Source organism: Castor canadensis, chromosome 12 (assembly GCF_047511655.1).
Source record: "Castor canadensis chromosome 12, mCasCan1.hap1v2, whole genome shotgun sequence".
In the NCBI taxonomy this organism is placed as follows: domain Eukaryota; kingdom Metazoa; phylum Chordata; class Mammalia; order Rodentia; family Castoridae; genus Castor; species Castor canadensis.
In genome coordinates, this window is record NC_133397.1 from 25,560,578 (window position 1) to 25,587,456 (window position 26,879).

The 26,879-nt window shown below is 40.6% G+C and overlaps 1 protein-coding gene and 1 long non-coding RNA gene across 4 annotated transcripts in view; one reads left to right on the forward strand and one right to left on the reverse strand.

Moving 5' to 3' along the window:
* The window catches only part of LOC141414782 (uncharacterized), a 47,270-nt gene extending 34,355 nt beyond the window's left edge, over window positions 1-12,915 (reverse strand). The window contains exon 1 of the long non-coding RNA XR_012439643.1: window positions 12,514-12,915. This is a non-coding gene — a long non-coding RNA (uncharacterized lncRNA). The remainder of the gene's footprint in view (window positions 1-12,513) is intronic.
* A 95-nt stretch (window positions 12,916-13,010) lies between these two features.
* Ypel5 (yippee like 5) lies at window positions 13,011-26,665 on the forward strand. Of its 3 annotated transcripts, none has more exons than XM_020177389.2 (3): window positions 13,011-13,139; window positions 22,724-22,888; window positions 24,854-26,665. In XM_020177389.2, the coding sequence occupies exons 2-3, from the start codon at window positions 22,748-22,750 to the stop codon at window positions 25,076-25,078; spliced, it is 366 nt and encodes a 121-aa protein (XP_020032978.1). In that variant the 5' UTR covers window positions 13,011-13,139; window positions 22,724-22,747; the 3' UTR covers window positions 25,079-26,665. The 3 variants fall into 3 exon arrangements, with proteins under 3 accessions (XP_020032978.1, XP_020032979.1, XP_073905525.1); XM_020177390.2 differs by lacking the exon at window positions 13,011-13,139 and adding an exon at window positions 14,010-14,161; XM_074049424.1 differs by lacking the exon at window positions 13,011-13,139 and adding an exon at window positions 14,211-14,422.
* The last annotated feature ends 214 nt before the right edge of the window (window positions 26,666-26,879 follow it).

A 26,879-nucleotide genomic window follows, 5' to 3' on the forward strand; every position in this document is an offset into this window, starting at 1 on the left:
GGGCTCAGCTCACGTGACTGCCAGAGCTACAGGCTGCTGTGGGGTGGGAGAGCCAGCAGCTCCCAGTACTTAGGGAAGACAGTCCTGTTTCGGCTACTACTTCCTGATGGAGAGGTGTCTACCCACACTGCCTCGATGATGAGAAGGGATGTGGGGTCTGATTGCCAAACTGCGGCTTGTGCCATTAGACTCTGTCACTGCCGTGGTAACCAGCCTGGAGCTCAATCAAATGGCTTTCTCTCGCTGAGTTTGGAGTTTTGGGATGACAGACACCATAATCTCCAGCTCCCTTCAGCTACTGGGTCTACAAACTGAAATTGTTAAGATTTCAAATTTGAGGGGCTTGGGGATGTGGCTCAGTGGTAGAGTACTTGCCTAATGGGGGGCGGGATGGTTCCATCCCTGGCACTGGAAAAAAAAATTGAAAAGGTGGTCTTTACTATCAAAGATAAGGATTTTCTTGCTGGGGGTATGGCTCAAATGGTAGACTTCTTGCTAGGCCCAGGGTTCAATCCCTAGTATTGGAGGAGTGGGGACGACTAAGGATTTTCTCTGAACCTATTAACCAATGAACAGGATGGAATAGGATGAGCTTTTTTTGTGAGCAGCGCAGTAGTAATCCCAGGGTGTGGTGGTTTATAGGCAAAGGGGGGGGGGCAGGAACAAAATGAGGAAGGTAGGAGTGGCACTAAGACAGTGTTGTTGGGCCCAGGCTGGGAACACAAATAGCACAGAGATCACAGTCACCCTTACTTGCATTGCTTTCATTTTTTTAATGGCAGAGTCTCACTTTGTAGCCTTAGCTGTGTAGTTTAAGGCACTCTACCAATTCAGCCACAAACCCAGCCCTTTTTTGTTTTAGCTATTTTGTGGGTAGGGTTTGGCATTTATCCCCCAGCTGGCCTGGATTGCTATCCTCCTATTGTCTTCTTTTTTAAACTACAAATATTTGAGAGGGGGCTATTACTCAGTGATAGAGTATTTTTTTTCTTTTTCTTTTTTTTTTGCAGTACTGAGACTTGAACCCAGGGCCTACACCTCAAGCCACTCCACTACCACTTTTTTGTGATGGGTTTTCTTGAGATAGGGTCTCACGAACTATTTGCATGGGCTGGCTTCGAACTGCAAATCTCCTGATCTCTGCCCCCTGAATAGCTAGGATTACAAGCAGGAGCCATCAGTGCCTGGAAAGTGATAGAGTATTTGCCTAGCACCCTCAAGGCCCTGAGTTCAACTCCAAGTAAAAAAAAGAAAAAAAATCTACAAAACTTTTAGAGGCTTGAGAAATAAAAGCCAATCAATAATCATATACCTCATAAATTAATATGGGTCAAATTCTCAGAATGCTAAGTAGCACATAGCAAATACATTGTGATCTATTTGGGCAAGTAAAGCCTTACTTCATGAAGAAACAGAGTTAACTAAATACTTCTTTAATACTTTTTTTTTGCTAAAAACAAAAATGCCCTATATCTTCACAAATTTTAAAAATTTCTCTTTCATCATTTCCTTCCCTTAACCTAAGATTTCCCACCATTTATTAAATTTGGCATCCTTTTCAACTTGCTCATGTATCACACAGAATACTCTACATTCATGACATCACTCAGGGGGAGTGGCTCAAGTGGTAGAGCATCTGCCTAGCAAGCATAAGACTCTGAGTTCAAACCTCAGTACACCAAAAAAAAAAAAAAAAATCACTCAAAGACAGGCTTGAAAACAAGAAATGTTAGTATTTCTCAGTGACTCCAAGGAAATAAACAATGACAGAGTGCTCCTCTGAGCAAATATAAACAAACTAAAACAATGTTTTTTAATGTATTATTGTACTGCAATGACAACCTGTGGTATACTCATCTTGACATTGAGATGGTTCAGCCCTGCTTGAAATCTGCAGAATCCTAACTGAACCAAACTGCATACAACTGCTACAGTGGACAGTTAACCTTCTAGCCTGGTAGTGTTGGGTGATGTGAGGTTTCCCAGGAACACAGTGGGACATAATGACTGACCATGGTGCTGGGGAAAGAAAAGGCCACTTACAATTCAATAAACAAGCACTGATGTACGATTTATCTACTATGTGCTCATTATCTTTGAAATTCTGTACTTTTCTCCCTCTTCCTCCCAAGAAGCCATCAATTGGCTTATTCTCCAAAGCCCGTTTTGGAGCCAGAGAATACTGCCACAGAGGTCATGGGTTAGCTGTAAGCCTCCTTACAGCTTACTGATATAGTTACAGCCTTTGTCAAAACTGAGTTTTCTATGAACTCCATAGGATGAAATCCTTTCAGATCAAAGCTTGTTCAGATGGTACCAGTTAAAACCCAGAACTACAGTAAGGATGTAAAGGTTTCTTGAGAGAACTACTAAGACAATGTATCTGTCACCAATATATGCTTAACAGATGCATTTAATTGATAATAAAGATTTGCTTATGGTATTCTTTCTAATAGGGAGGCTGCTTCCAATACTGAATACCTAGGTTTTTAGAAAACTTGAAATTGAGGATTTCAGGACTTTTATTTAAACTCTTGGAAATTTTTTCTTTCTTCTTTTTAGACAAGGTCTTGCTATGTAATCCTTGCTGATCTTGAATTCACAATCCTCCTGTCTCAGCCTCCCAACTGCTAGAATCACAGGCAGGAGCACTACCCCAGATATCTGGGATTTTAACAAAAATTTTTGTACCTGTAATTAAACTTCAAAAGATAAGTATTGGTCCAGTCAAATTTTTTAAGATTGGTACTTCTGGCTTATCTACTATCTGTTCTTGGCTTATATGTTCAGCATTGTCTCTGGCTACCACCCTATAAGGATGCTATTCTGTTAAACAAAGTCACTCAGTCCTCCTGTCTTCCCCAAGCATGCTGACTCTTTCTAATTTGCTCAGGGAAAATTAGTCACTTAGGAATTTTCACAACAGATGCTAGGATTCATCCCCCAACAACTTCAGCATTGGTAACATACAGTTCTGTCTGTCCAGAACAGAGCCACTCTTCTTTTAGGTAAATGCCATTCCCTAACTCCAACTTTATAATCTGGGGAAGAGTGGGGGCTGCCAATCATACACCCCACACACTTAGATATGGTGATTGGTCTTTGATCCACCAGGTCAGAGAGAACCCTTCTTTGAGACTCCAGTTAGGAAACAAGTTAGTTGAGCATTCAAGGAGATGACTTTCCTTTCTGGTCAGAAAGCCATAAAGATGTAAGCACGGAGCTGTTTAAGGCCTCGGCAGGGAAGTGTAAGGAGTCAGCTTGCAAAGGAAAAAGAGAAGCAGAGAAAGAGTCAGCGGTCTTGGCTGTGTCTAAGTTCCCTAAGACCAGATCAAACCACCCTTCCTGTTCTTTGGTGATGGGGAGCAATAAACTTTTTTCTTAGCTTCAGCTACTTGAAGCTGGATTTCTGCTACTCACAACCTACTAGTGCTAACTGCTTCCAGTTGTTTTACACTCTTCATGTGATCATTTTTTGGTATTGATCCTCAGTGAAAGCCAAGGGCAAACTAAACTTAAAAATGCCTGTGGTAGTAACATTTATCAGTATAAGTTTTTCTTTTTTTTTTTTTTTTTTTGTGGTACTGGGGCTTGAACTCAGGGTCTTCACCTTGAGCCCCTCCACCACCCCTATTTTTGTGAGATAGGATCTCACGAACTATTTGCCCGGGCTGGCTTCAAATGGTGATCCTCCTGATCTCTGCCTCCTGAGTAGCTAGGATTATAGGCGTGAGCCACCAGTGTGTGGCTTGTATAAGTTTTTAATTGCTAAATTTAAACATCTGTATTGCAAAATATATTTACGAAGACTAGGACAATGTAGAAGATAAATATTTCAGATGTCGGTACATATAAAAATACATATAATGATCTGATTATTTTACAAAAATTGGATCACATTATGGATATAATTCTCTACAGATTGTATTTCCCACTATCTTGGACATCATAATATATTAGCTCATATAGATTAGCCTGGTACTTGGTGGTGTTTTAAATGTTTATGTTCAAAGTGCACGCTCCTGACTCTCATTGGCAATGTGGTCACTAGAGTGTGTGTGTAATCTTATTGATAGAGTTATTTTTTGGGGGGTTGTCTAAAAATGTTTATTTGCTCATATATCAGGAGACCATAAGACCCTGGCTTTTCTGATTCTCGATGAAATCTCAGGCTTGTACAAAGAGTACAGCAAATGTTGTCAGGGATGAGTGCATGATGATGGTGCCCAGGAGAACCATAAGCTCCTCGGTCTGACTCAGCCAGGGTAAGTTCACTGTGGCAATTTCCAAAAACAGTCTTAAGGTTGCCATCAAAGTAGGCTGTAAGCCCCCTGAGGAGAGGGCTATGACACCCCATCATGTTCAGCAGCAGAGAAGGCCAACAATGAAATGGGATGATTCCAGCTGGCGATGAGCACTTCTGTGTTCCTGACTCATGCCTGAAAGAGTGGGGTAGGTACTCATCTAGGCAATCCTTGCAGCTGCCCCTCCTGGGGGTGAGGGCTGATTGTTGGCTCTGTGGGGACACGGTTTTCTCAGTGGGATGAGGGGTTCCTGGCAGCGCTTCTCTGCAGGGTGGCCAAGGCTTGGTGGGCTAAATACAGGGCAGGGAAGAAAGGCAGTGAGGGCCCTGGCTGGCAGGATTTGGGGGGAAGGGTTGCAGTAGGGCAGGGGGAAAGGGTAGAGTAGCATGTAACACAAATCTTGGCCAAAGCAGCTTCCCTTCCAGAAAGGTGATAGAGGCGGCATGAGGACCGGAGTCTAGAGTTTCATCATGCTCTACACGTTCAGGCTGACAGTGGGATTAGGGTGAAGGTCTTGGGCCTGGAGGTGGCCTCCACAATGTTTGGCAATGTTCTGGGTCAGCTTCAAGGTTAAGGCCACTTGAAGGCCCAGTGTCAGCACTTTCATGGATAGAATGTAGAAATCACTGTGGGACCCTGGGGGCTATGGACAATAGTCCTCCTCACCAAATGGGAGGAGTGGATGCTGCAATATTAGCTTGTCCATTGCCTTTCTATCACCAGGGCTTCTGGCAATCACCCTACACCTCAACCCTAGTCTTGGACTCGGCATAGATGATTCTCACAAAGTTCTCTTGCCAAAAGGCAACGTGGTGCAGGTCATCCAGCCTGGGCTCTGTGAAGAAAACGGGTGCAGTAGGACCAGGCCCATGGGGTCCTGATCATGTGTAGCCCCGCAGACTCAATCCAAGCCTGCACCTGCCACAGGTGTGCAGTCCTGCAGTTCTCCCTTGCACAGTACCAGCTCTGACTCTGGGAGACATGCACTCGCCACTGGCTCTGAGTTCTCTGCACTGCTTCTTCCTCCATCCAGTGAGATCAGGCCTGTAGTATCAAGGTGCAATTCCCTCACCTCACTGACAGAATTCTCATTTAGAGCCCAGAGACCTCTGCTATTGACTTTTTGTATGCAGACAGATTTTGAAAGAGTTGAATATCTTGTTTTCGTTTCCATGACACAAATCATGTTAGACTATTGGCAGTGTTCCATTTGGCAGTGAACCACAAAAGAGAGCTCTGAGGCATGTGCATGGCAGTCTGTGAGGTGAGCTTAGCATTCTGCAATGTGAAAAAAGGGTCAGAGAAAAGAGCGAAACCTGCTTGTCTTGGACTCAGCTTCATCATGGAGTCACAAGCACTCAATAGGTGCCAAGAACAGTACTAAGCACTCAATATTCATTGCTTTATTTGATGCTCACAAGAAGCTAGCATTACTGCTATTGTTGGTAATTACTTGATGCTCTTGCCTATGGTCAGACAGCTAGGAAGTGGCAGTGCTGGGTTTGACCCGGGGACTACAGAACTCTGAAGGCTGTGCCCCTTGTCAATATTTTCTTCTGCTTTCTGATTTGCTCACCTAATCTGGATATTTAGCTGTCCTTACACCAAGACTCAGATTTTGAAATGTAATATTATTTATTGTTGGGTAGAGTTTTCAGGAATTTTACAAAAGCTTTTTATTGCTTTTAACATAATTTAGGAGATATAATATTTAGAAGATATATTATAATATCTTCTTCATTGGTACAGCCTGATGTCAGGAAGGGCTAGGGGTTGTTAAGTGAGGTTCTGTTCCCTGACCACTTAAAGAGTTGCTTGAGTCAGGCTTATGGAAATAATACGGATTAGGAAGAATATAATTATGTGTATCAACAAAATTAAAACTAATTATAAGCATCATCAAATAATTAATATAAAGATCAACATAAAATATGACTTTAGGCTTGCAGAGCAACTCAAGCAGTAGAGTGCCTGCCTAGCAAGCATGAGGCCCTGAGTTCAAACTCCAGTGCTACTAAAAAAAAAACGACTTTTCGGAAAATCCAGTGATGTATTAGTTTCCTGTTGCTGCTGTAACAAATTACCATAAACCTAATGGCCTAAAACAACATGAATGTATTATCTTATGGTTCCAGAGGTCATAAATCCAAAATTGGCAAGCTACATTGGCAGGGCTGTGTTTCTTCTGCTGGCTCCAAAGGAGACTCTTTTTCTTTGGGTTTTCTTTTTTTTTTGTTTTGTTTTTTGTTTTTTTAGCTCCAAGAGACTGCCTTGGTTCCTTGGCTAGTGACCCCATATCACTGCAATCCCTGCTCCCATAGTCACATCTTCTTCTCTGACTCTTAACTCTCCTTTTGTTTGTTAGAAAACCTACTTCTTGTTTTTAAATTGTGGTAGATGACACAAAAAATGTATCCTGTCAATCATTTTTAAGTGGGAAGTTCAGTAGTGTCAGTTTAAAGCCAGGCATTATGATACATGCCTGTAATAACAGTACTTGGAAAGCTGAATCAGGAGGAACGAAAGTTCCAGACTAGCCTGGGCTACATGGTGAGTTTAAAACCAGCCCAGGCTATAAGAATGAAAGCAACTATGTTAAGAAAATAAAATTGTTGGTATACTGATATTGTGCAACAGATCTGCAGAACATTTTCATCTTGCAAAACTGAAATTCTGTTCCCGTTAAATAAAAACTCCTCATTTCACCTCCCAGCCCTAATAACCACCAACCTATTTTCTTCTTCTATGAATCCCCCTTTTAACTAATTCATACAAATGGAATCATACATTTGTCTTTTTGACTGGTTATTTCATTTAGGTGGAACTAGGAGGATCAAGGTTTCAGGCCAGCCCTGGCTGAAGTTAGCAAGATCCTAATCTCAAAAACAAGCCAGATGTGGTATTGCATACCTGTAATCCCAGCTACCTGGATAAAAGCACCAGGTCTGCCAGTGACTCAACTTCAGACTTCCCAGACTTCAAATGTGAGAAATAAATGTTTAAGCTACCAGTGTATGATACTTTTGTTATAGCAGCCTGAACTGGCAAAGATTCTTTCTAAAAAATTAAAGTTAAAAAAAAAAATGCAGCCTCAGACTTATGGCAGCTGCACCCAACAGTTTTCAGGATCCAGATTCTTTTCAGCTCCTTGTGCCATAATCTCAAGAAAGAATTCTGGTCCTCGTGACATGTGTCATCCATGTTCCAGGCAGCAGGACAGAGGAGAAGAAAACAAATGTGATGTCACTGTACAGCATGGGGAGAGACAGGAGTTGTTATAGAAGGTGACAGGGCACACTGGTGAGGCAGTGGAGTATAAGCGAGGGTACTGAATGTGTCAGCCGATCATTTGCATATAAGATTTGTTAAGGGACAGAACTACAATTTAGTTTCAAGATCTTAGTTTTATTTTTTATTGAGTCTAGGTGAGGACAACACTTTATTCCATAAAACAGAATAAGTGTTCCAATGAATCAAACTAAGGAGGCTGGTTTTATAAAGTGAAAAAGGCTGAAGAAAGCAAAAACAAAAACCAAAAAGTAGATGGTTATTTCAAGGTTCCTTTACTGATAACACAGGGACAAAGAAACAGAATAGATAAATAACTGATTGGTTAACATCAGGTCACTTCAGGTTACCTGGTTTTGTATGTAACACTAAGGACAGGAATGGAAAACAGGTTCTTTTTGGCATGGGGTACCAGCTGGGAGGGTGAAAGGAGAGGGGTGAATATGTTCAGAAGTATTCTATACATATGTATGAAACTAGAATAATTAAACCTGCTGAAATTATTCCAAGAAGAGGGAGGGGGAAATGGTGGGGAATGATAGAGTGGATGGGTTTGATTGAGATATACTGTATGTATATATAGAAATATCATGGTGAAACCCCTGTATGCAATTAGTATATGCTAATAAAAATGGGCAAAAAAGAGTTAAGGGAGAGGGAACCTTGTTATCATGCCAATTGAAATTGGCCTGTTTGGGAAATTGGGCTGTCCCTTCTCTAACTTGGTTTCTGGAGAAGGTCAGACAAACAATTTAGTTGCAGCTTGGTGGTATGGAACCTTAGCATGAGTGACTCCATTTTTAATTTTAGCCTGGCCTGTTGGAGTCTGGTGCAGCAGGACAACAGTTTAAAACAATGGCCTCCTATCATTTTTATTTAAAAGTTTCAAACAAGACAGAGATGATAAAGACTTGCAGCACTTGAAAGAGTCAGGGGCAGGAGTGAGGGAGATTATGGTCCATTAGCAGACCTGGGAGGGTTGTGATAGTTTGATGTCTAAGGAAATGTTTGTTGTTTGTCTCTGCTGTTGAGAAAAGATATGAGTTCCATTCAGAAGAGACTGAGTTTCAAGATCAGAATGTTCCCCATATCTATTGGCTTTGGAAAAAGAGAGATTATCATCCAAGACTGATGCAAATGCCAAGAAAATAGGTAACAAAGAAAGAAATGTTGAGACAGAGATTTGAGTCAATTCATTTCTGTTGGTTTTATATTGGTCTAAATACTAGTCTAAATGATCAAGTGCAGCTATCTGCAAAGAGAGAAAGACTGACAGACAGACAGACAGACAGACAATCCCCATGGTTTCAGGACTGGGGGAGCAAGGGGAAGATTTACTAGGCTGTGTGGAGTGTGAGGAGGCAAGGGGAGTCTGACAGTTGCTTGGAGCAGCTCCAGTGAGAAAGTCCTTTAAAGTAAGAGAAAGAGCTTAGGCACTGGTAGTTCCTCCCTGTAATCCTAGCTGCAGGGGAGGCAGAGATCAGGAGGATCTTTGTCAGCCTGGCAAATAGTCCAGGAGATCCTATCTTGAAAAAACCCATCACAAAAAGGAAGGGCTGGTGGAGTGGCTCAATGTGTAGGCCCTGAGTTCAAACCCCAATACCACATTAAAAAAAAAAAAAAAAAAAAAGCAAGAGATGGCAAGAGAAAGCAAGGAACTCAGAAAGTTTGACCCAGAGTTTGCAGTTACTGAATGGAATCATCTAGTTCAAACCCCAGCACTGTGATAGGTAGGTAGGCAGGTAGAAATATAGATAGATAGATAGATAGATAGATAGATAGAGAGAGAGAGAGAGAGATAGAAAAATGGAATCATTTACTGGTAGCAGAGCAGACAGGAAGTGTCACTAGTAACCAGAATAAAGGACCAGGGGATGTTTGTGTATATTAGTAAACTATTGTTTCTGACTTTATGGACTTAAAGAATGTGAGAGTTAGCACATGTCAATGATGAAGCAGCTTTTATCCTGGAAATGCACAGCTGGTTCAATGTTGAGATAGGCTACTATAATGGATTCTATAAAAAATAGAACAAGAGAAAAAACTGTGATTATCGTAATAGATACTAAAATGGTATTTCATGGAATTGCATACCCAGTCCTTTTTTTTTTTTAAAGAAACCTTGCAAATGAATTCTAGGAATTTGTTTGAAATGATTTAAAAAGAAAAGGCAAAATGATGGGAAAGTAGGCAATAAAACTATGATTATTTGTAAAAAAGGAATTTTTTCTATCCAGAAAAGTCAGGAAAATAAATTACAAAATCATTATCTTTTCTACAAAACAAATGAGCAAATGGAATTAATAATAATATATATTATGAGAAGTTTCCATTTACAGTAACCACCTACATTATAATTTGCTTGGACTGCTGCAACAAAATACCACAGATTGGGTGGCTTAAGTTTATCTTCCTACAGTTCTGGAAACTCAAAATGCAAAATTAAGGTGTCAGTAGGGCTAATTTCCTCGGGAGGCCTCTCTCCTGGGCTTGCAGATGGCTGGCTTCTCCATGTGTCCTCATAGGGCCTTTTCTCAGGCATCCTAGGTGCCTCTGTGTGTCCTAATCTCTTTTTGTAAGGACATAGGTCATATTAGATTAGAATCCACACAAATGACCTCATTTTAACTCAATCACCTTTTAAAGGCTCTACCTCCAAACGCAATCACATTCTGTAGTACTGGGAATTTGAATTTCAACATATGAATTTAGGCAGTTTGTCACAGTTTAGCTCAAAACATCCTCAGCAAACATATACTACCTATATGTAACCCTAAAATGAGTATTAACCATCTAGAGGGAGGCAGCTACACTGTGGAATTTTACTGAAAGACATAAATGAACCGTTGAGTAAATAGAAAAGTGTGTCATGTTCTCGGTAGAAAAGTCTTAGTAATACAACACGAAGCTTCAATAAACGTCAATTTATTCCAAATTACTTTATAAGTATAGTATACTTCTAACCAAAAGCCAAATATATTTTTAAAACCTCTTGCCCTTTCTTTTTTCATTACTTTTTTTTTTTGAGACATGCTTTTGCTCTATAATCCAAGTTGGCCTCATATTCAAGATGCCGCTGGCTCTACGTCCAAGTGCTGGATTACAGGTGTGCACTACCACACCAGCTACCTTACTTTAATTGCATATTCTTTATTTCTGATGAGTATGTGCCATCGGCTCCTTGTGGTTCACCTCGAATCAACATTCCCAAACACCTTGTAGCTAGCAATGGAAAACCATCACTCTACTAGCCCTTAGGATAATCCCTCTGATTTATCTTTGAAAATTCTGTCCTCAGTCCACCCAGAAATAGTCAGCTATGTGCAGGCACTCTTGTTTAAGTTAAACCTGTCCCTTCAGCTCCATTCCTATCTCCCCTTCCTCCTTCCCTCATACTGGAACTCTTAATTCTTACACCACCATCACTTAGATTAACCTTCCCAAAATAGGATTTTCTTCATCTTCTTTTAGTTTATATTGTATTCAATACCTCTACTGGGTGACTTTGGACAAGTTAATCCTGTGCCTCAGTTAACTCATCTATAGAATGAGAATGACAATAGTACATACCTCATTGCTATCAAAATTAGGGCTAATAAATTTAAAACACTTAGAACGGAAATATTTTATATGCATTCATTAAAGAAATCACTCCCACTGTTTTACCTAGTGCTCCTTCCTCTGGGTTTAGGCACTGTACTTCCTTTTCAGATGATTATACTCAGAAATACTTGAATATTTTATCAGTATTCATTACAGCAGTACTTTAATAGCAAAAGATTGAAGAAAATCTAGGTCAATCAATAGAAAAAATATTTTAATAAAGATAGTGATACTAGAAAAACTATGAGACTAAGGTAAATTTGTAGATAAGATACATATGATATGAAAGGATGGTCACAGCATATTGCTGAATGAAAAAAAGCCTAGTTGAAGAACAAGAAGTACAATATGCTCCCACACATATTCATTTTGGGACAAACAGGAAGATACACGTGAAGCCATTAGCATAGGACAGAGGTTTCTGTTATGAAATGAGGCCACTCTCTGGGCATGAAGGTGCATGCCTGTAATTCCAGCTACTCAGGAGGCTGAGGATCAGGAGTTCCAGGCCAGCCTGGGATCACAGCAAGACCCTGTCTCAAGATAAATACCAGAAAAAAGAAGGAGCTGAGTATGTAGCTCAGAGGTAGAGGGCTTGCCTCACATGTGTGAGCAAGCCCTGGTTTCATTTCCCAGTACCAAGAAAAAAAAATGAGGCAGTACGACCCTGAAACAAACGTGTCACTTTTATAATTCAAGCAAAGTAACAGCAAAGTGATAAGGAGAAAGCACCCTAAAATATGAAGCTAGGATTTGCTTCAGAACCCCTATCCTACCAAGAACTTTAAGCATCTTGCAAATTAACCTCAAATGCTAATATGTATATATGACATATTTATATATGTGTATATTATATTATACATATGTAAGCATGACCGAATATTTTTATGTTATCCTTAAAGTCAGCCAAAAGAGATGTAATTAGTCGAGAAATTCAATAATTCAAAGCAAAACCTTCCACATTAAGCACTGATGGGGGCTGAGGGAAGTCACCCTTTTCAACCAACAAATCTGATTTATGCAGAAAATCTGCCTGTAGGAGAGTGAATTTTCTCTTTCTGAGAGTCATTTCCACTGCCAACAGAAAACTCAGGGAGTTGTAAATCAAGTCGAGCCATCTTGAAAAATCCTTTTTCCCACAGATGTTTTTCAGGAGTTCCTATGTGCTCAAAGGGTTCGGGTTTGTAAGTAAAAGAGAATTCTATAAGGGGTGGCAAGAGGAAGTGGTTTTAAAGAAATGAACGACAAGATACCTTTTACCTAAGGTGCATTTTAACCTAGGTACCTGCTTTGTTAGGAAAACAGCCCGTGTTTTCACCTGTCATTACTGGGCCTCTCTGGGCATCAGGAAGCTAGGCCTCAGCCGTCACCTGGTGACGCCGATGACGCTACGAGCCCCAGCTGCGGCGATCAGCAAGGCTGCGCCTTCTCCTTTAAGTCGCTGACTCACGTGGATGCTGTGTTGTGTGCGCTCAGCTGGGAGGGAGGTGGTGGAGCCTCAGTCTCACCACATTGGCCGCACTGGCAGAGGGGGCAGAGCCAGTCTCTTTGATTGGCTGTACGAGTCCGAGGTGTTGGGCCGGGGGCGGGGCGAGCTACATCAAGCTTGCCCAGACTCTGCGGCTTCTGCTAGGGGTGGGCCGCCAAGCGTAGGGAAGAGAGAGTGGGGGAGGGTGAGCCAGAGTAGGGGCGGGGCCCAGCGGAAGGGGCAGGGTGCCAGGGAGAGGGGCGGAGCCTGAAAATGAAGGACGTTCTAGGCCAACCGGGAGAGCCGACTGCAGCAGGGGCGGAGCCACGCCGAGTGATTGACGCTGGGATCCGACCAGGGAGAGGCGGGGCCAAGGCCAGGGCCTGACTAAACCTGGAGATTCGGGAGGCCGAGGGGCTTCGACCCAGCTGAGGAGCGAAGAGCTACTGGCAGCGCAGTTCTCACCGCCGCTCAGGGTAAGTGCGGTGGCAAAGGCTGGACTCTGGGCGGGTGATAACTGAGAAGCTTTCCGCCTCGGGCGCCTTCGAAGCCCTCGGGGAGCGGCCCGGGGCGGGGGCCCAGGCAGGAAGTGCCTCTTCCTCGCCGCGCTCCTCCCGGGGGTCCCAGTGCGGCCGCCCTCGGCCCGGGGCTGCGGACCGACGGGCCGGGCAGCTGCTCTTTGTGAGGCTCCGGCGTTGCGGCCGCCGTCGGCCCGCCCCCGCCGCGCACAGCCAGGCGACCGGCGCGACAACAGCCGCGACCCCGCCGCTCCCTGGGCCGGCCCGCCGCCCCCTTGGTGCCTAGCGTCGTGCCCTCCGCAGAGGCCGCACACGCCGCGACACCGGGGCGCCCGTCGGAGGACAGTTTTGTCCTGCGATTCGCCCCCCCCACTCCCATTGCCTGGGCCGCCCCGCCCCCACGGCCGCCGTGCCCGCCTGTGCGTCGGGGGCGCGCTCGGGGTCGGCCTGCAGGCTTGCGCCGCGGGGCCGCCCTTCCACCCCGCCCGACGCGGAGTCCCTGGCCTTGGGGACTCCCAAGTTAAGTTGGGAGTTGTCCTGGCCTTGGGGGACCCCGCCGCAGCCCGGCCCCTCGGACACTGCTTATGCCGGGCGGGGTCAGCGCCTGCCTCTGCCCCGCAGGGTGAACGTCCATCACGCCTGCCCTGCTGATCCCGGGGCGTGGGGGAGACGGAGGGGCAGCCGGCCGGTACTGCAGGCCCGGGAGCCCGCGCCCGCCAGCTGTTCGGCCCGTGTTTGTTGTGCCGGAGGAGGCCCCGCTGCCGCCGCGCTCGCTGCACGGCGCCTCGTGATTGGCCGGCGGCTGTCACGTGGTCGCGATCAGCTGGGCCTGTTGCGGGCGGGGGCCACACGGGTTCCCCCGCAGCTGCCCGGCGAGCCCACCTCGCGCCGGGCCGCGCGGCCCGCCCTCTGCCCTCTGTTCCTGGTGGGAGGGTGGCACGCCCCTGCGCCTCCTTTATTCTACACTCGCTCGTGTGCAGGTAAGTAGGACAAGCGGGTATCCGACCTGGGGAGTGGGAGACTCAAGTATTACAAAGGTGTGTGCGGTCCTCACACCGACTAACCTCCTTTTCAAGGGAGAGGCAGGGAAGGTGTACAGCTCATTTATTTTTAAACTTTTTCTGTTTACAGAGCTCTGTTGGTAATCTGAGGATTTTTTATTCCAGCTCTCCGTGGCAGATGGAAAACCTGAATAACTCACCTGGGGCTAACCTTGTGTTTTTGGAAAATAAGTAACTGCGGTAATAGGATATGTACTCGCTAACCTTGTATAGCCACCTGTGCAGGTTGCAGCTGCAGTCCAGCAGAGGAAGCAAGAGCAGGCAGTGTTTGCCAGGGTACATGTTTGTACCAGATGTGAAGATCTTTGCTGAATTCTTTTCCTAAGAATTTATCGCATACTTGTTCTAGGTTAGGTACAAAGTTTGAAATTAGAAAAACAATTTAGTCTTTTTTCTAGAAGCTTACAGATTAGTAAAAAGGCACAAGCACGTGAGATTGAGCAACAACACAGTTAAATATTAGTTATGAAATGTGTTCTAAGAGTTCAAAATGGGTCAGAAATGAAGAAATGGGAAGTATTTTGAATTGGTATTGATTAGACCTAGAAAATGAAAGGGTTGCTGCTGGGTAGACAGTGATTTAGGAGGAAAACAGGCTAGAAGCATTTACAACTAGCAGAAGATGAAGCTATGGAATTTGGCACACATATTATCTTTATCTTTCTGGGTATGTATTTGAACACCAGTGAGAAGCTACACTCTTAGGAAGGAGCTGACGTCGACCTTTGTTATACCTTCATCTGGTTTTGTGTCTTTTACAGACTTGTGTCTGTAGACCAACCATCTTCTCTCTACAGAGGGGACATGATGAAATTTGCTAATGATTTATACAGGAAAGCTAAGCATATTGGATTTTAGAATAACTTTTCTAAGTAAGGTTAGTAGAACATATGTAGCTTCTTAAAAAAATGTTACCTGGTTAGATCTTTGAAGACTTCTCTTTAGACTGATTTGCTTCTTCTATCCACTATTTGAGTAGAAGGCAAAAAAAAAGTAGGTTTAGAAACAAAAATTAAGTGTCACAGATTCTGTGAAAAGAAGTTAAACTTGCTACTACCTTCCAAAAAAGTCTTCGAGACCTGAAGCTAGTCCTAAATATAGTCATGAGATGTGAGGGTAGTTCTAAGTATATTTGTGCCCAGAATATCCTTTTAGGCTTTATAATGCCTCAATGGCTAGATAAATCAACATTAATTTCCCTGGTAGTCATGTGTGTGTAATGGAGGAACTGAATCTTATCTAGACAGGAATTTGCTCTTTGACATTGAATCAGGAAACCAGACAGTTAAATTATACTTCAGTCTATCCAAGTAGAAGCTTTTGGTATTGTATCACAAACACAAGAGATTATGAATTTGTCTTCCCGACAGGTTTTTTGGGAGATTACCAACCCATATTGTTCGCTGACTCATGACTTGCTGAAGTATATGACTAGTCATAATGATGATTAAGCAGTATTATATAGAAATATAATAAACTTGAATATCGTGTAACAAGACATAAAAATTAGGCATTATTTTAGGGTGAAAGCAAAAGCATACTTAAAAATAATTGTGAAATGAGGACCTGATCTCACAAGTAGACCATCATTTGACACAGTAAAGTGATCTGTTACTGCAAAAGAATAACATGGTCTTGTGTCACTTAAATCTTGGTAGATATTTTGTACAAAAACTGTAAAATCGGTTTTATGATTAAAATATTTATTTCCCTTTGTAACTTCAAATTAGTATAAAATAGTCACATATCTGTATAGTTAAAATTGCCATGGCATTAATGTTTATTATTAAAATAATCTGGCACTTGTTAATCTAGCACTGGTAGAAGTTCTTTGGGTTTTTCTTTTTTGCCTTTTGGAAAGAAGAGACTGAAAACCAGATACACAAACATGCTTCCACACGATTTCATTTTAACCGAATCAAAACCATACCACCTCCTGAAGGGGGAGGATTCCTTTAACACTTTCTGCACTAGGCTCCTTTCTACTAGGTTCCCTACTGCAGAGGCTTTGTACTTGTCTTCTGTCTGCCCTCTTATAGTGCCCTGGAAAACCCCTCCTTTGCTCTGTGGTGTGGTTCCCTGGTGTGTGAGTTTTGTGGAAATGCCTGAGGAATTTTCCTTCACTGAGGAAAAGTCTTTCTGAACTTGGTATTTTTTCATCTGAAAGTCCTATGAGATGCAAATAGATACCTATTGTTCTCCCTGGTATTTTTAGAGCTGGGAAGTGGTGCCTCTTTTGTTAATCCCACCTGATAGGGTTGAACCAAACTGGAGATTATTAGTTCTGGGGAGGGCAGGTACCTATTTTAAGCCCACTACTGTGACACTAAGAATTTGAGGTTTCTAGCTTTCTTCCTGCTTGTAATTTCTAAAACCTTGTTATTTAACATGGCTGTAATTAACAGGAGGTGGAGCCAATTGTTACTGTTTTTTATTTTTTCAGAGTCTTATCTGTAATGGGGTATGTTGAAAAAGTTACTTTTCCTGACCTTTGTTTAGCATTCACTGTGCTAAGCACTGTTCTTAGTATTCAGTATTTCCATTTAATTATCATTATTTTGAGGTGGGTATTGCTATGCCATTTTACAGATGAAGTATACAAAAGTACTGAGGGGGAGACCTGAAATTTGAACCCCATGAGTCTTTTTCCGTAGTTGAAGTTTTTAGGCTCTACCCTGGAAGTCCCTGGGAATGGAGAGAGGAGGCAACAGCTGGATACATATGATATTTTTAACCAATTTGTATAATCTTTGTATACTTGATCTTCAGCATGCTAAACTGTTAATGAAAGGTTAAAGATTCTAGCTAGAAAAATCCGTGAAGAAAAAGGGAGTGGGATTAAACTGATCTCAGATATTCTTATTGATCCTTAAACCTGATTACCAGCTAGATTTGTTTTGTTTTGTTTTTTTCTGAGAAAGACTGCTTTCTAAATGAAAAGTTATTTTACTATCAGAATGTGTTCTTAAGCAGGACAAACTTTTTCCTGTAAGGAGTGAAATATGACTTTCGATTTTTTTTCAAGCCACAAGTTTGTGTATCAATTGCTCAAAGTCTGCCTTTGCAGTGAGAAGGCAACCCAGTGTGAACAAATGAGTGTGGCTGTGTTCCAAAGAAACTTTTTCACCACTGATACTTGAATTTTGTGTAATGTTCCTGTCTCACAAATTACTTCTTGTTTGTTTCTTCCTACCACTTAAAAGTATAAAACTCATTTTTAGCTTATGGATAATTAAACAGGTAGCAAGCTAGATTTGATCCACAGGCCTTCTACTGACTCTGCTTTAAGGAAAATACTCAGCAGCGAGCCAGACTGAAATAAGATGTCATGTGTCAGTTGTAGTGTATATATACAAGAAACCAATAGGCTTTTTAGAAAATTGTTTTGCTGACCTGCAAACTAGTAAATGATATGATCCATCATGTCCAATTTTTAAAATAATGCATACGTGGGGATCTTGTCTTTAATAGATTACTGAAAGAAAACTACCTTTTTTTTTCCTTAGAGATTCTTCAAATTCTGTAAATTTTTTAACAAATTCTTTAAAAAGGTAGAGGTCCTATAAAATGATTGCTTCAGCAGAATCAACTGGTAAAATAGAGACTGAAAGTTCTAGGCAGCTAAGTGTGCTATTTGGAGGGAGAGGAAATTGAAAATAATTACTAATGTGTGATATGTGAATCATCTATGAATTTCACTTATATTTTCATGTTAGGCATGTGCTGTACCACTGAACTAAAAATTTTATTTTTAAATAGGGTTTCCCTAGGTGTTCAGACTGGCTTCAAACTCACTGTAGCCCAGGCTGGCCTTGAACTTGTGATTCTCCTGCCTCAACTGCCTTGGTTTGTTGTTGTGTTGTATTGTTTTGTTTTTTAAAGAATCAGCCCTAGCTGGGTGTGTTGGCACAAATTTGTAATCCCAGCATTCAAGAGGCTGAGGCAGGAGAATCTTGAGTTCAAAGGTGGCCTGTGCTATAATAGTAAGATTTCTGTCTCAAAAAAAAAAACAAACAAAAAACCCCAACTATTTTTATCTTGTCAGAAAAAGTTTTAAAGTGTATAGAGGAGGAATGTCCATGAGCTTTTAGAAAAGGGTGACTGAAGTGTATTTCTGTGGTGTTAATTCAACACAGATGCATTTAATAGAACACATTCTTTGACCATGGAGGTCTTAAGAGAATTTGAATTAAGATGATGAGGGAAGCTGGGTAAGGTGGCTCAAGTCTTTAATCCTAGCTATTTGATAAGCAGAGATCGGGGAGAATCCAAGTTCCAGGTCAGCATGGGCAAAAATGATTGCAAGATCCCATCTCAAACAATGTTTGGGTATGAGTCTGTCATCCCAACTGCATGAGAAAGCACAAATAGGATTGCAAGTCAGGCTGGCCTGGACATAAAGCTGACCCTATCTTAGAAATGACCACTACAGAAAGAGCTGATGGAGTGGCTGAAGTGATAGAGCACCTGCTTGACAGGCACAAGGCCAAGTTCAACTCCCAGTGCTGCCAATGAAAAGCAATGAAGAGAAAGGAGAAAAGACTTCCAAAAAAGTGATTTCAGAGGTTTTGTTGATTTTTGCAGAAATTTTTTTTTTTTCCTAGTTTAGGAGAGAGTGTGACTGGTTGCCACCAACAGAGAACAGAGGAGGAAAATGGCATGGAGGTAGGAGGGGCTAATGATAAACATGAGGAACAAAGCTGAATCCAGCAGGCCAATAGAGTGAGAAGAACTAGAAAAAGATTTAGTTCAGAGCCCAGCTTGACCACATCCAGAAAGTCACAGTCTGTATATTTTTTTCTTTTTTGTTAATTCTAACTTTTATTCTTGCAGTTTGCATAATAGAGTTAAAATGAGTGCTGTAGATTTCAATGTTGATAAGAAAAACTGTACTATAATACAACTGAAATGCTGTGGTGAGCTGAGCAAGTGCACAGTCTGTATTTCTTCATCTGTAAAAGTAGGCTGATATCTCCTTGATGAGTTGTCACAATTAAATGATATTTAACATACCAAATGCAGTATCTCATACAGTAGAGACAATGATTATTAGGTCTGAGCCAGAATTCAGTATGTCATCCAGGTCCAGAGAAACCTAATTTGAAAGTATTGAATCTTAACTTTTTAGTGACCTTCTTCAAAGGATAAAGTGTGGCTGTCTTAGTCCATTTGGGCTACTGTAACCAAATGCTGTAGACTGGGTGGCTTACAAGCAAGAGAAATTTACTTCTCATGGTTCTAGAGGTTGGAAATTCCAAAGATAAGACACTAGCAGATTTGGTGTCTTTTTAGGGCCTATTTCCTGGTTTGTTGATGGCCCCATCTAACTGTGTCCTCACATGGTGCAAAGGGGTAAGGCAGTCTCTGGGGTCTCTTTTATAAGACCACTAATCTTGTAATGAGGATTCTGCTGTCATAATCTGATCACTCCCAAATACCCTCACATTGCTGATTAGGTTTCAATATACAGTTTTCAGGGGCATATACTTTCAGGACATAGCAATAACATTCTAATTAATGTCAGCCTCTTAAGGGTTTGAATAATGTAACTTAGTACTAGTTTGAATTTCTAATCTTGCAAAACTAAGGCTTACTCCCTGTAACCTAATGATCATGCAGAAGTTTTTTCTACTTCCTGAAGACTGTTGATGTTTGATGTATTACTTCTGCTGGATTCCATGACATTCTTGTCTTTTCTGGCAGAAACTACATTTTATAGTTTTAAATATATAATATGTGTGTGTGTGTGTATATATGTGTATGTGTGTGTATATATATATATATATATATATATATAGTACTCTATAAATAGCAACCACAACTAGCACAACTAGGAATAGTCTAACATAAGGTTCTGCCCAGATATTTTTGGTCTTGTAATGAATCATGTAATTGGATCCAGTAAAAATACTTGGGTAAAGAGTAAAAAAAAAAAAAATAGGCTGAATTTGAAGCAAGAAAAAAAAAGCATATTAAATCTATTTGCCCCCACTACCAAATGGTTAGTCACAGCTATATTTTTGTTTTGAGCCAAAGACAGAACAATGTAGGTAGAAAATATAGGGAGATTTTGAAGTCCAGGACATTTTCCACAGTACTATATCTGTCAAGGTCAATCCAGAAACATCTAGTTACTTACTACTGCATAACAGTTGAAATAAATCACAATTTGAAAATGTTATTTGAAAGAAGCAGGTCAGTGCGTCTCAGACTTGAAATCCCAGCTAGTCTGGGGACAGAGATGGGAGGATCACAGTTCAAGGCCAGCCCTGGGGAGACTCCCATCTCAACCAATAGTCAGGCAAGGTAGCTGGAGCCTGTCATCCCAGCTATTTGGGAAACTAAATAGGACCACAGTCCAGGCCATCCCAGACAAAAATAACTAAAGCCAAAAGAGTTGGGTGTGTGGCTCGAATGATCGAGTGAAATTTGAAGGAAAATTGGCTTTAAACTGAACCCCAGAAACCTCAGCTGGAAGCTAAGTGATCACACAAATACTGTAGAACCTGAGGAATGACTGTATCTTTAACAGTTGGGGCTGTAAAACCTTCATGTTGAGTCCTTCCTGTTAATGATCAGTATTAAGAAACATGACCAAAATCAACTGCTGACTGTTTGTTGAATGCTTTATTTATAATGAGTGTCATAAGTTAAAATGTTACAAGGACCACACAGGAGAACACTGTGTACAGGGCCTGTGTTACAAGAGCTCATTGTTATGGAAAAGAAACCCAAAGTATACTCTTTCCCAAATTTTAAATATCAGCTCACCTTTTTAAAATGAAGAGTAAGAACTTTTATGATCCAAATAAATTTTGTCTGTTTTATTCACTGTTGTAGCACCAGGTTACCAAATGAATTCAGCCTATAGGCCTCAAATTTGCAATCTATTTTATATGCAGCAACTATTATGTTCCTAAAAATCTGGAAAACATCATGCTGAAATCTGTTGTAAAGATAGGCAGTAAGGATTAGTTTTTGTTGTCATTTTGCAGAAGTGTAATTAGAAAGTTAAAATACTATATATATATCTTAAACCTTCTTGTAGTTCTTTGTGGCTCTTGATAACATACTGGTTTTCCTTCTCTTAGCTGCAAATTGTAATTCTATTTACTATTTTTTATTCATTATTAAACTTTGTGTCATAGTGTTTAATGATATTTATGATAATGACACTTCTGATGACATTAGAGCTGCCTAATGGTCAAGGAAGTTCAAAGAGCTGAGAAGGAATGTAATTTTCTTTGTAGTGATGCATCCTGGAAGATTTTTTGCCCAGAGGAGCCAGCTGTGTATCAGCTCTGCATGCCATTTTAAAGATTAATAATATTAAGTATTTAAAATAACAGAAGCTTATAACTGTACCCAGGGATATTTCTTAAATGAAAGCTGCAGTATATTAAGTATATCTAGTTCTTTTAAAATTAATTGTAATGAATTTAAGGAGTTACATCTTTTCAAGTTAAAGAACTTTTGAAATATCTTCGTTTCAGAAGTTTGTTTCAAAGCTTGCTTTGTTGAGTGTTTCTTAGATATAAACAAGTTCTGTATTAATGGAAAAGCTTACCTTTTCCTTCTTTTCTTGTTGCAGTAGCCTTATGCCGGGTCTAGACCATCTTGGGTGCCCTTTTCGTGGTAGGGCAGGAGGGTTAGGTAATGGAAGAAGTTTCTTGAGTTGAGTGGAACTACATTCCAGCTGATTGTATTTAACAGCCACGTAACCTTTGACCAGTTAATAACCTTTTTAGACTTGGTTTGGATAATCTGTGAAGTGGGGTGGTGACTGTTCTGAAATAAACTATATAAACTACAGTTCTCCTTAGACTTTAGACAAAAGATTTACTGAAGTTGGTGCCATCACCCCTGTAGAGTTGTAAGTACACTCATTGACCAGATTCAGTCACCTCCTGCTCTGAAATCATACTCCCTTCTTGTTTTTTATGTTTTTCTTTTTTTGTGGTAATGAGGATTAAACCAGGTTCTTGGGCATGTTAGGCAAATGCTCCACCACTGAACTACATCTCCAGCCCTTTTCTTGTTTTTATCTTTCCCTTTTGTCTGCTTTTATCTTATCCCATTCATATCTCACATCTTTTCTCAAATCACATATGCTCAGAATGTTTACTTAAATGCCTGTGCTACACTTTTTTTTTTCTTACCTCTGTGCCAAAGCTTTGTAGTCATTCACTTTCTGAAATTCTACTTTGCATTTTTTTTCCCAGTGATAGCATTTCTTGGCCTCACCTAAGCATGTTTATTTCTTTGGCCCTCTGCTTCTAAAAGGTTCTTAGCTTGGGGCAACCCTGTTTATTTGTTCAGTGTGTGAACTTTAGATCCTTTTGTTCAGGGTTAGCTATTTTGCATAGTAAATACTGGAAAGCAGAGATTACATGTATATAAATGGTTCTCTATGAAACCCTCAAAATAGGTGCTAACAATTTTATTATAATGCATTTCTTATACTTTTCCATTTGCTCCTAGGTTTTTAGAACTTCAGCTATCAAAATGGGCAGAATTTTCCTTGATCATATCGGTGGTACCCGTCTGTTTTCTTGTGCAAACTGTGATACAATCCTGACCAACCGCTCAGAACTCATCTCCACTCGGTTTACAGGTGCCACTGGTAGAGCATTTCTTTTTAACAAGGTGGGTAAGAAAAAGTTTCATTTCTGAATGGATTCAGTGGATATAATTGACAGCAATCACCAGAATATACCAGCAGAGCTTGCAGATACCAGGAAGAATCAGAATGAGAGCTGAAATTTGTAGAAATAATTGCTCCTTGGCTTGTCTCTGAGGAGACTTTATGGAGGCATTACTAGAGTGTGATTTTTTTTTTTTTAATTCATTTGTGATCCTGGGATTGAACCCAGGGCCTTGCATATCCTAGGTAAGCACGCTACCACTTGAGCTGAACTCCCAGTCTGTTTTGTTTTTGAGACAGGGTCTCACTGCTACCTTTACCAAGGCTGGCCTTGAACTGGTGGTTTTCCTGCTTCTGTTTCCCAAGTAGCTGAGATTATAGGCTTGTACTCCTATGCCTGGCATTGAATGTGACTCTTATAAAAGTTTAAAGAATGTGTTATAAGAAGGGGGGACAAATACATATATAAAGAGAAGGGTGGTCTCCATTTCTTCAGGAAATGTTTTATGTAAGAATTCATGAAACTGCCAGGTGCAGTAACTCTCTCCTGTAATCTCAGCTACTTGGGAGGCTGAGATCTGGAGGATTTTGGTTCCAGGCCAGCTGGATGTGATGGTGGGTACCTGTTGTCCCAGCTGTGGCAGGAAACATAAAGTAGGACTACAGTTTAGGCTGGCCCTGGCAGAAAGTGAACCCCTATTTCAAAAATAACCAAAGCAAAAAGGGGTGGCAGGCATGGCTCAAACAGTGTATAAAACACAAGACCCTGAGTTCAACCCCCAATACTATTGGAAAAGAAAAAAAGAATTTAGTGACTTCAGCACAGAGTAAAGAAGAGGCCAAGACAGCCAATTCCTTCCCTCATATGTCACTTACGTATTCATTAAGGGAGATAGCCACACTAAGCTATCATAGTTTAGCAGAAAGTAAATAAGGATCATCTGGCCAATTTCTCTTGTTCTAATTCATGTTCACCAGTTACCTTCTGATTACAATTTGTTCTATTACATAGGTCTGCCAGCAAGAAAAACATTTTCTGATTTGCACATACATTCTTCTGAAATTTCTGACTTGTTTTGAGATTGACTGATGTGATTCTTTATCCTGGACTCTAATATGTACTAACAAAGTTGAATTTCCAAGTCTTTTAGGCTAAGGAACAGATACTAGTATAAGTTACTGTTCTAAGAACGTCAGGTAAACTTACCCAGTAGACTTTCCTCTGTTCTATGTACAAAGAAGATTTTCTTTCAGAGTTGATGGTATGTTTCCCTTGATCTTTATTTAGATCCAGGACAGGTTGAGACACTAGCAGGTCCACTGCCTGTTTTCGTAAATAAAACTTAATGAAATACAACCATTAACAGTTCACTTATGTATTGTCTGTTGCTGTTTTCAGGCTACAGTGATAGTGTTAAATCATAGCAACAAAGACCATATAGCTCTCAAAGTGAAAAATATTTACCACCTGGTCATTTACAGAAAATTGGAACTTCTTCACAGATTGTTGTCTTTGAACATACTTGAAAACTGTATTGTATATTTTGTGGTAGGCTTAGTCTGAGACATATTTTTAGAAACAAATTTGACAAACATGGAATACTTTTGGTGTAAAAGATTCTTCACATTGATTGTCTTGCTTACATTCATCATTTAATAGTGAACAATAATAGTTGAACCCAAACCTACATTTCATGATTCCAATTCCAGGACTCTTTCTTCATTACAATACAGAAGCACAACTAATATATATAGTGCATCATCTATATGATGCATGATTGCATTATTGCCCAGAACAGTGCAGTTTTCTGTTTCAGCAACTTGCTAGCTCTTCGGAAGTAACTACTAAAGTAACTACTTCTCCTTTCTTTTCCAAAGTTGAATTATTGTACCAACCATAATACTGTGTAGTTACTTGACAAATAGCTTAACATGCCTTTGCAATTTTGTGTTTGTGTGTTTCTTAGGTAGTTAACCTGCAGTACAGTGAAGTTCAAGATCGGGTCATGCTCACTGGCCGCCACATGGTTCGAGATGTGAGCTGCAAAAACTGCAATAGCAAACTGGGATGGATCTATGAGTTTGCCACTGAAGACAGCCAGCGTTATAAGGAAGGCCGTGTGATCCTGGAACGTGCTCTAGTTCGAGAGAGTGAAGGCTTTGAGGAGCATGTACCATCAGATAACTCTTGAAGAAAAAGAAATAAATCCATCTTTTCCCAGGTTTCCTTCACTGAAAACAAAAACCTACTTACATACACTGTCACCTTAGCATCAGAGTCGGATTCATGAACTGAGGAACAAGAGGTTGTGAGAATTTAAGATGGAACCTTTCTTTCTTTCTTTTTTTAATTTTGTATTTTCCATCCAGCAGCAGTGTGTAGAGAGAATATTATGCAGATGCCGTTAATTTTTTTCCCTTGTTTACATCTTGAGGTAGAAGGGTTATCTACAGCTACATGGTTGGCTATGTGAGGGAAAAAATTGGGGCTATTAGAGTGAAAAAGTGTGTTTTATGTAAACTTTGAATGAAGAGTATGTCAAGAGCATGGTTTTTAAACTTACTTGGGCTTCATTTTAAAACTTTTTTTTTTAAACCCAATTATTTCACTTGATTTGCTAGCTTCAGAGAAGAGATCCGAATCTGTGCCCAGCGCTAAAGGCTCAGTGTTAGCATGGCTTGTGCTGGCCAGTGTGCCATATTCTTGTTGGAGATGAACCGTAGCACCAGAGCCCATTCTTCCTTGTCAGTCTTGACCCAAAGATGTCACCATTCCTAGATACTTGTCACCACATAATTGGTGTTGATTAGAAAGTTTTCTGAAATGGGGCAGAACTGCTTGGTTGTCTTTTTCCATGTAACTTAAGCATAGTAATATAAATAAAAGTAATAGTTGGATGTTTTTGGTCCTGTGTTGCTTTAAAAACACCTTATAAAAAAGCAGAGTATTTGATAAAGTAATTTTCATAGTAGTAGTTAAGTGCTTTTTTCTTAAACTAAATTGACTGTATATTGTGTAAATGAAAGTATACTGTTTAAATCCACAGTATTTCATTTAGAAAACAGAATGTCAGTGTGCATCCATGCAGAAAGCATTTGATCTGCATCTGTTTTTAAAGGAGGGGGAAATGCAGCTTATTGAAAAACACTGCTTTACCAGACATTTCAACCTTTTCCTCTTGGTTTTGCACTAGATTTCTCATTAGTATTATTTTTTCAGCTCTTCCTTAGAAGTTCAGTTACTGACATCATACTACTTGGTATCCTCAAATAGGAAAGGATCCAGTTTGACTTGGATGTTATTTTAGCCCAAAATTTATGACAAATTTAAAATGTAAGCATTTCTTTATCTAAACTACTTCTAGGTATCCTAATACTTGCTTTTGGAATAAATGACAGTAAAATTGGCTAATTGTTCAAATGAGTGAATGGATGTTTTTATATTCAATTTCCAAGTTGTCTAGAAAGGAAATTTGCCTCAGTTGAATTAGTGTAATCTTTCTGTTGACATGAGAAGTGACTTCTGAGTACAGTTAAGTTTTTACTTGCCTTTGAGCTCTTGGTTAGAGGCATAAGTAGCTGAATAAGTAGATATAGAATAATATTGCAATTGGAATAGGTGGACACAAATTCTCTTCAACATGAATGAAATCTTCAAGCATTAAGAAACAGCATTTATTTCCATACTGGTCTTTGATGATATGCAGATTCCTAGTAGCATGCCTTACCTACAGCACTATGTGCATTTGCTGTCAAAATAAAGTATATTTTGTCTTGCATTGATGCAGTACTGCTACTTATTTTCCACTGATCATGTGGTCACCTTAATTATTTTTTTCTCTGTACACATAATCCATGCCTTTGAGTGGCTGTTGCTTTCTTTGCTTGGGTGAGGGGTTGATAAGATGGCACTCTTAGTTAACACTGCATAATTTATACCTGAAGACATTTAACTTGCCAATATTAACTTCTCTGAGATAATTTTGTTAGTGT

Excerpts from the sequence above, each read along its gene's own strand:
- Ypel5 (XM_020177389.2), top strand. The coding sequence starts at position 22,748 with ATGGGCAGAATTTTCCTTGATCATATCGGTGGTACCCGTCTGTTTTCT. Across the intron at positions 22,889-24,853 it reads GAGCATTTCTTTTTAACAAG|GTAGTTAACCTGCAGTACAG; the intron begins GTGGGTAAGAAA and ends TGTGTTTCTTAG.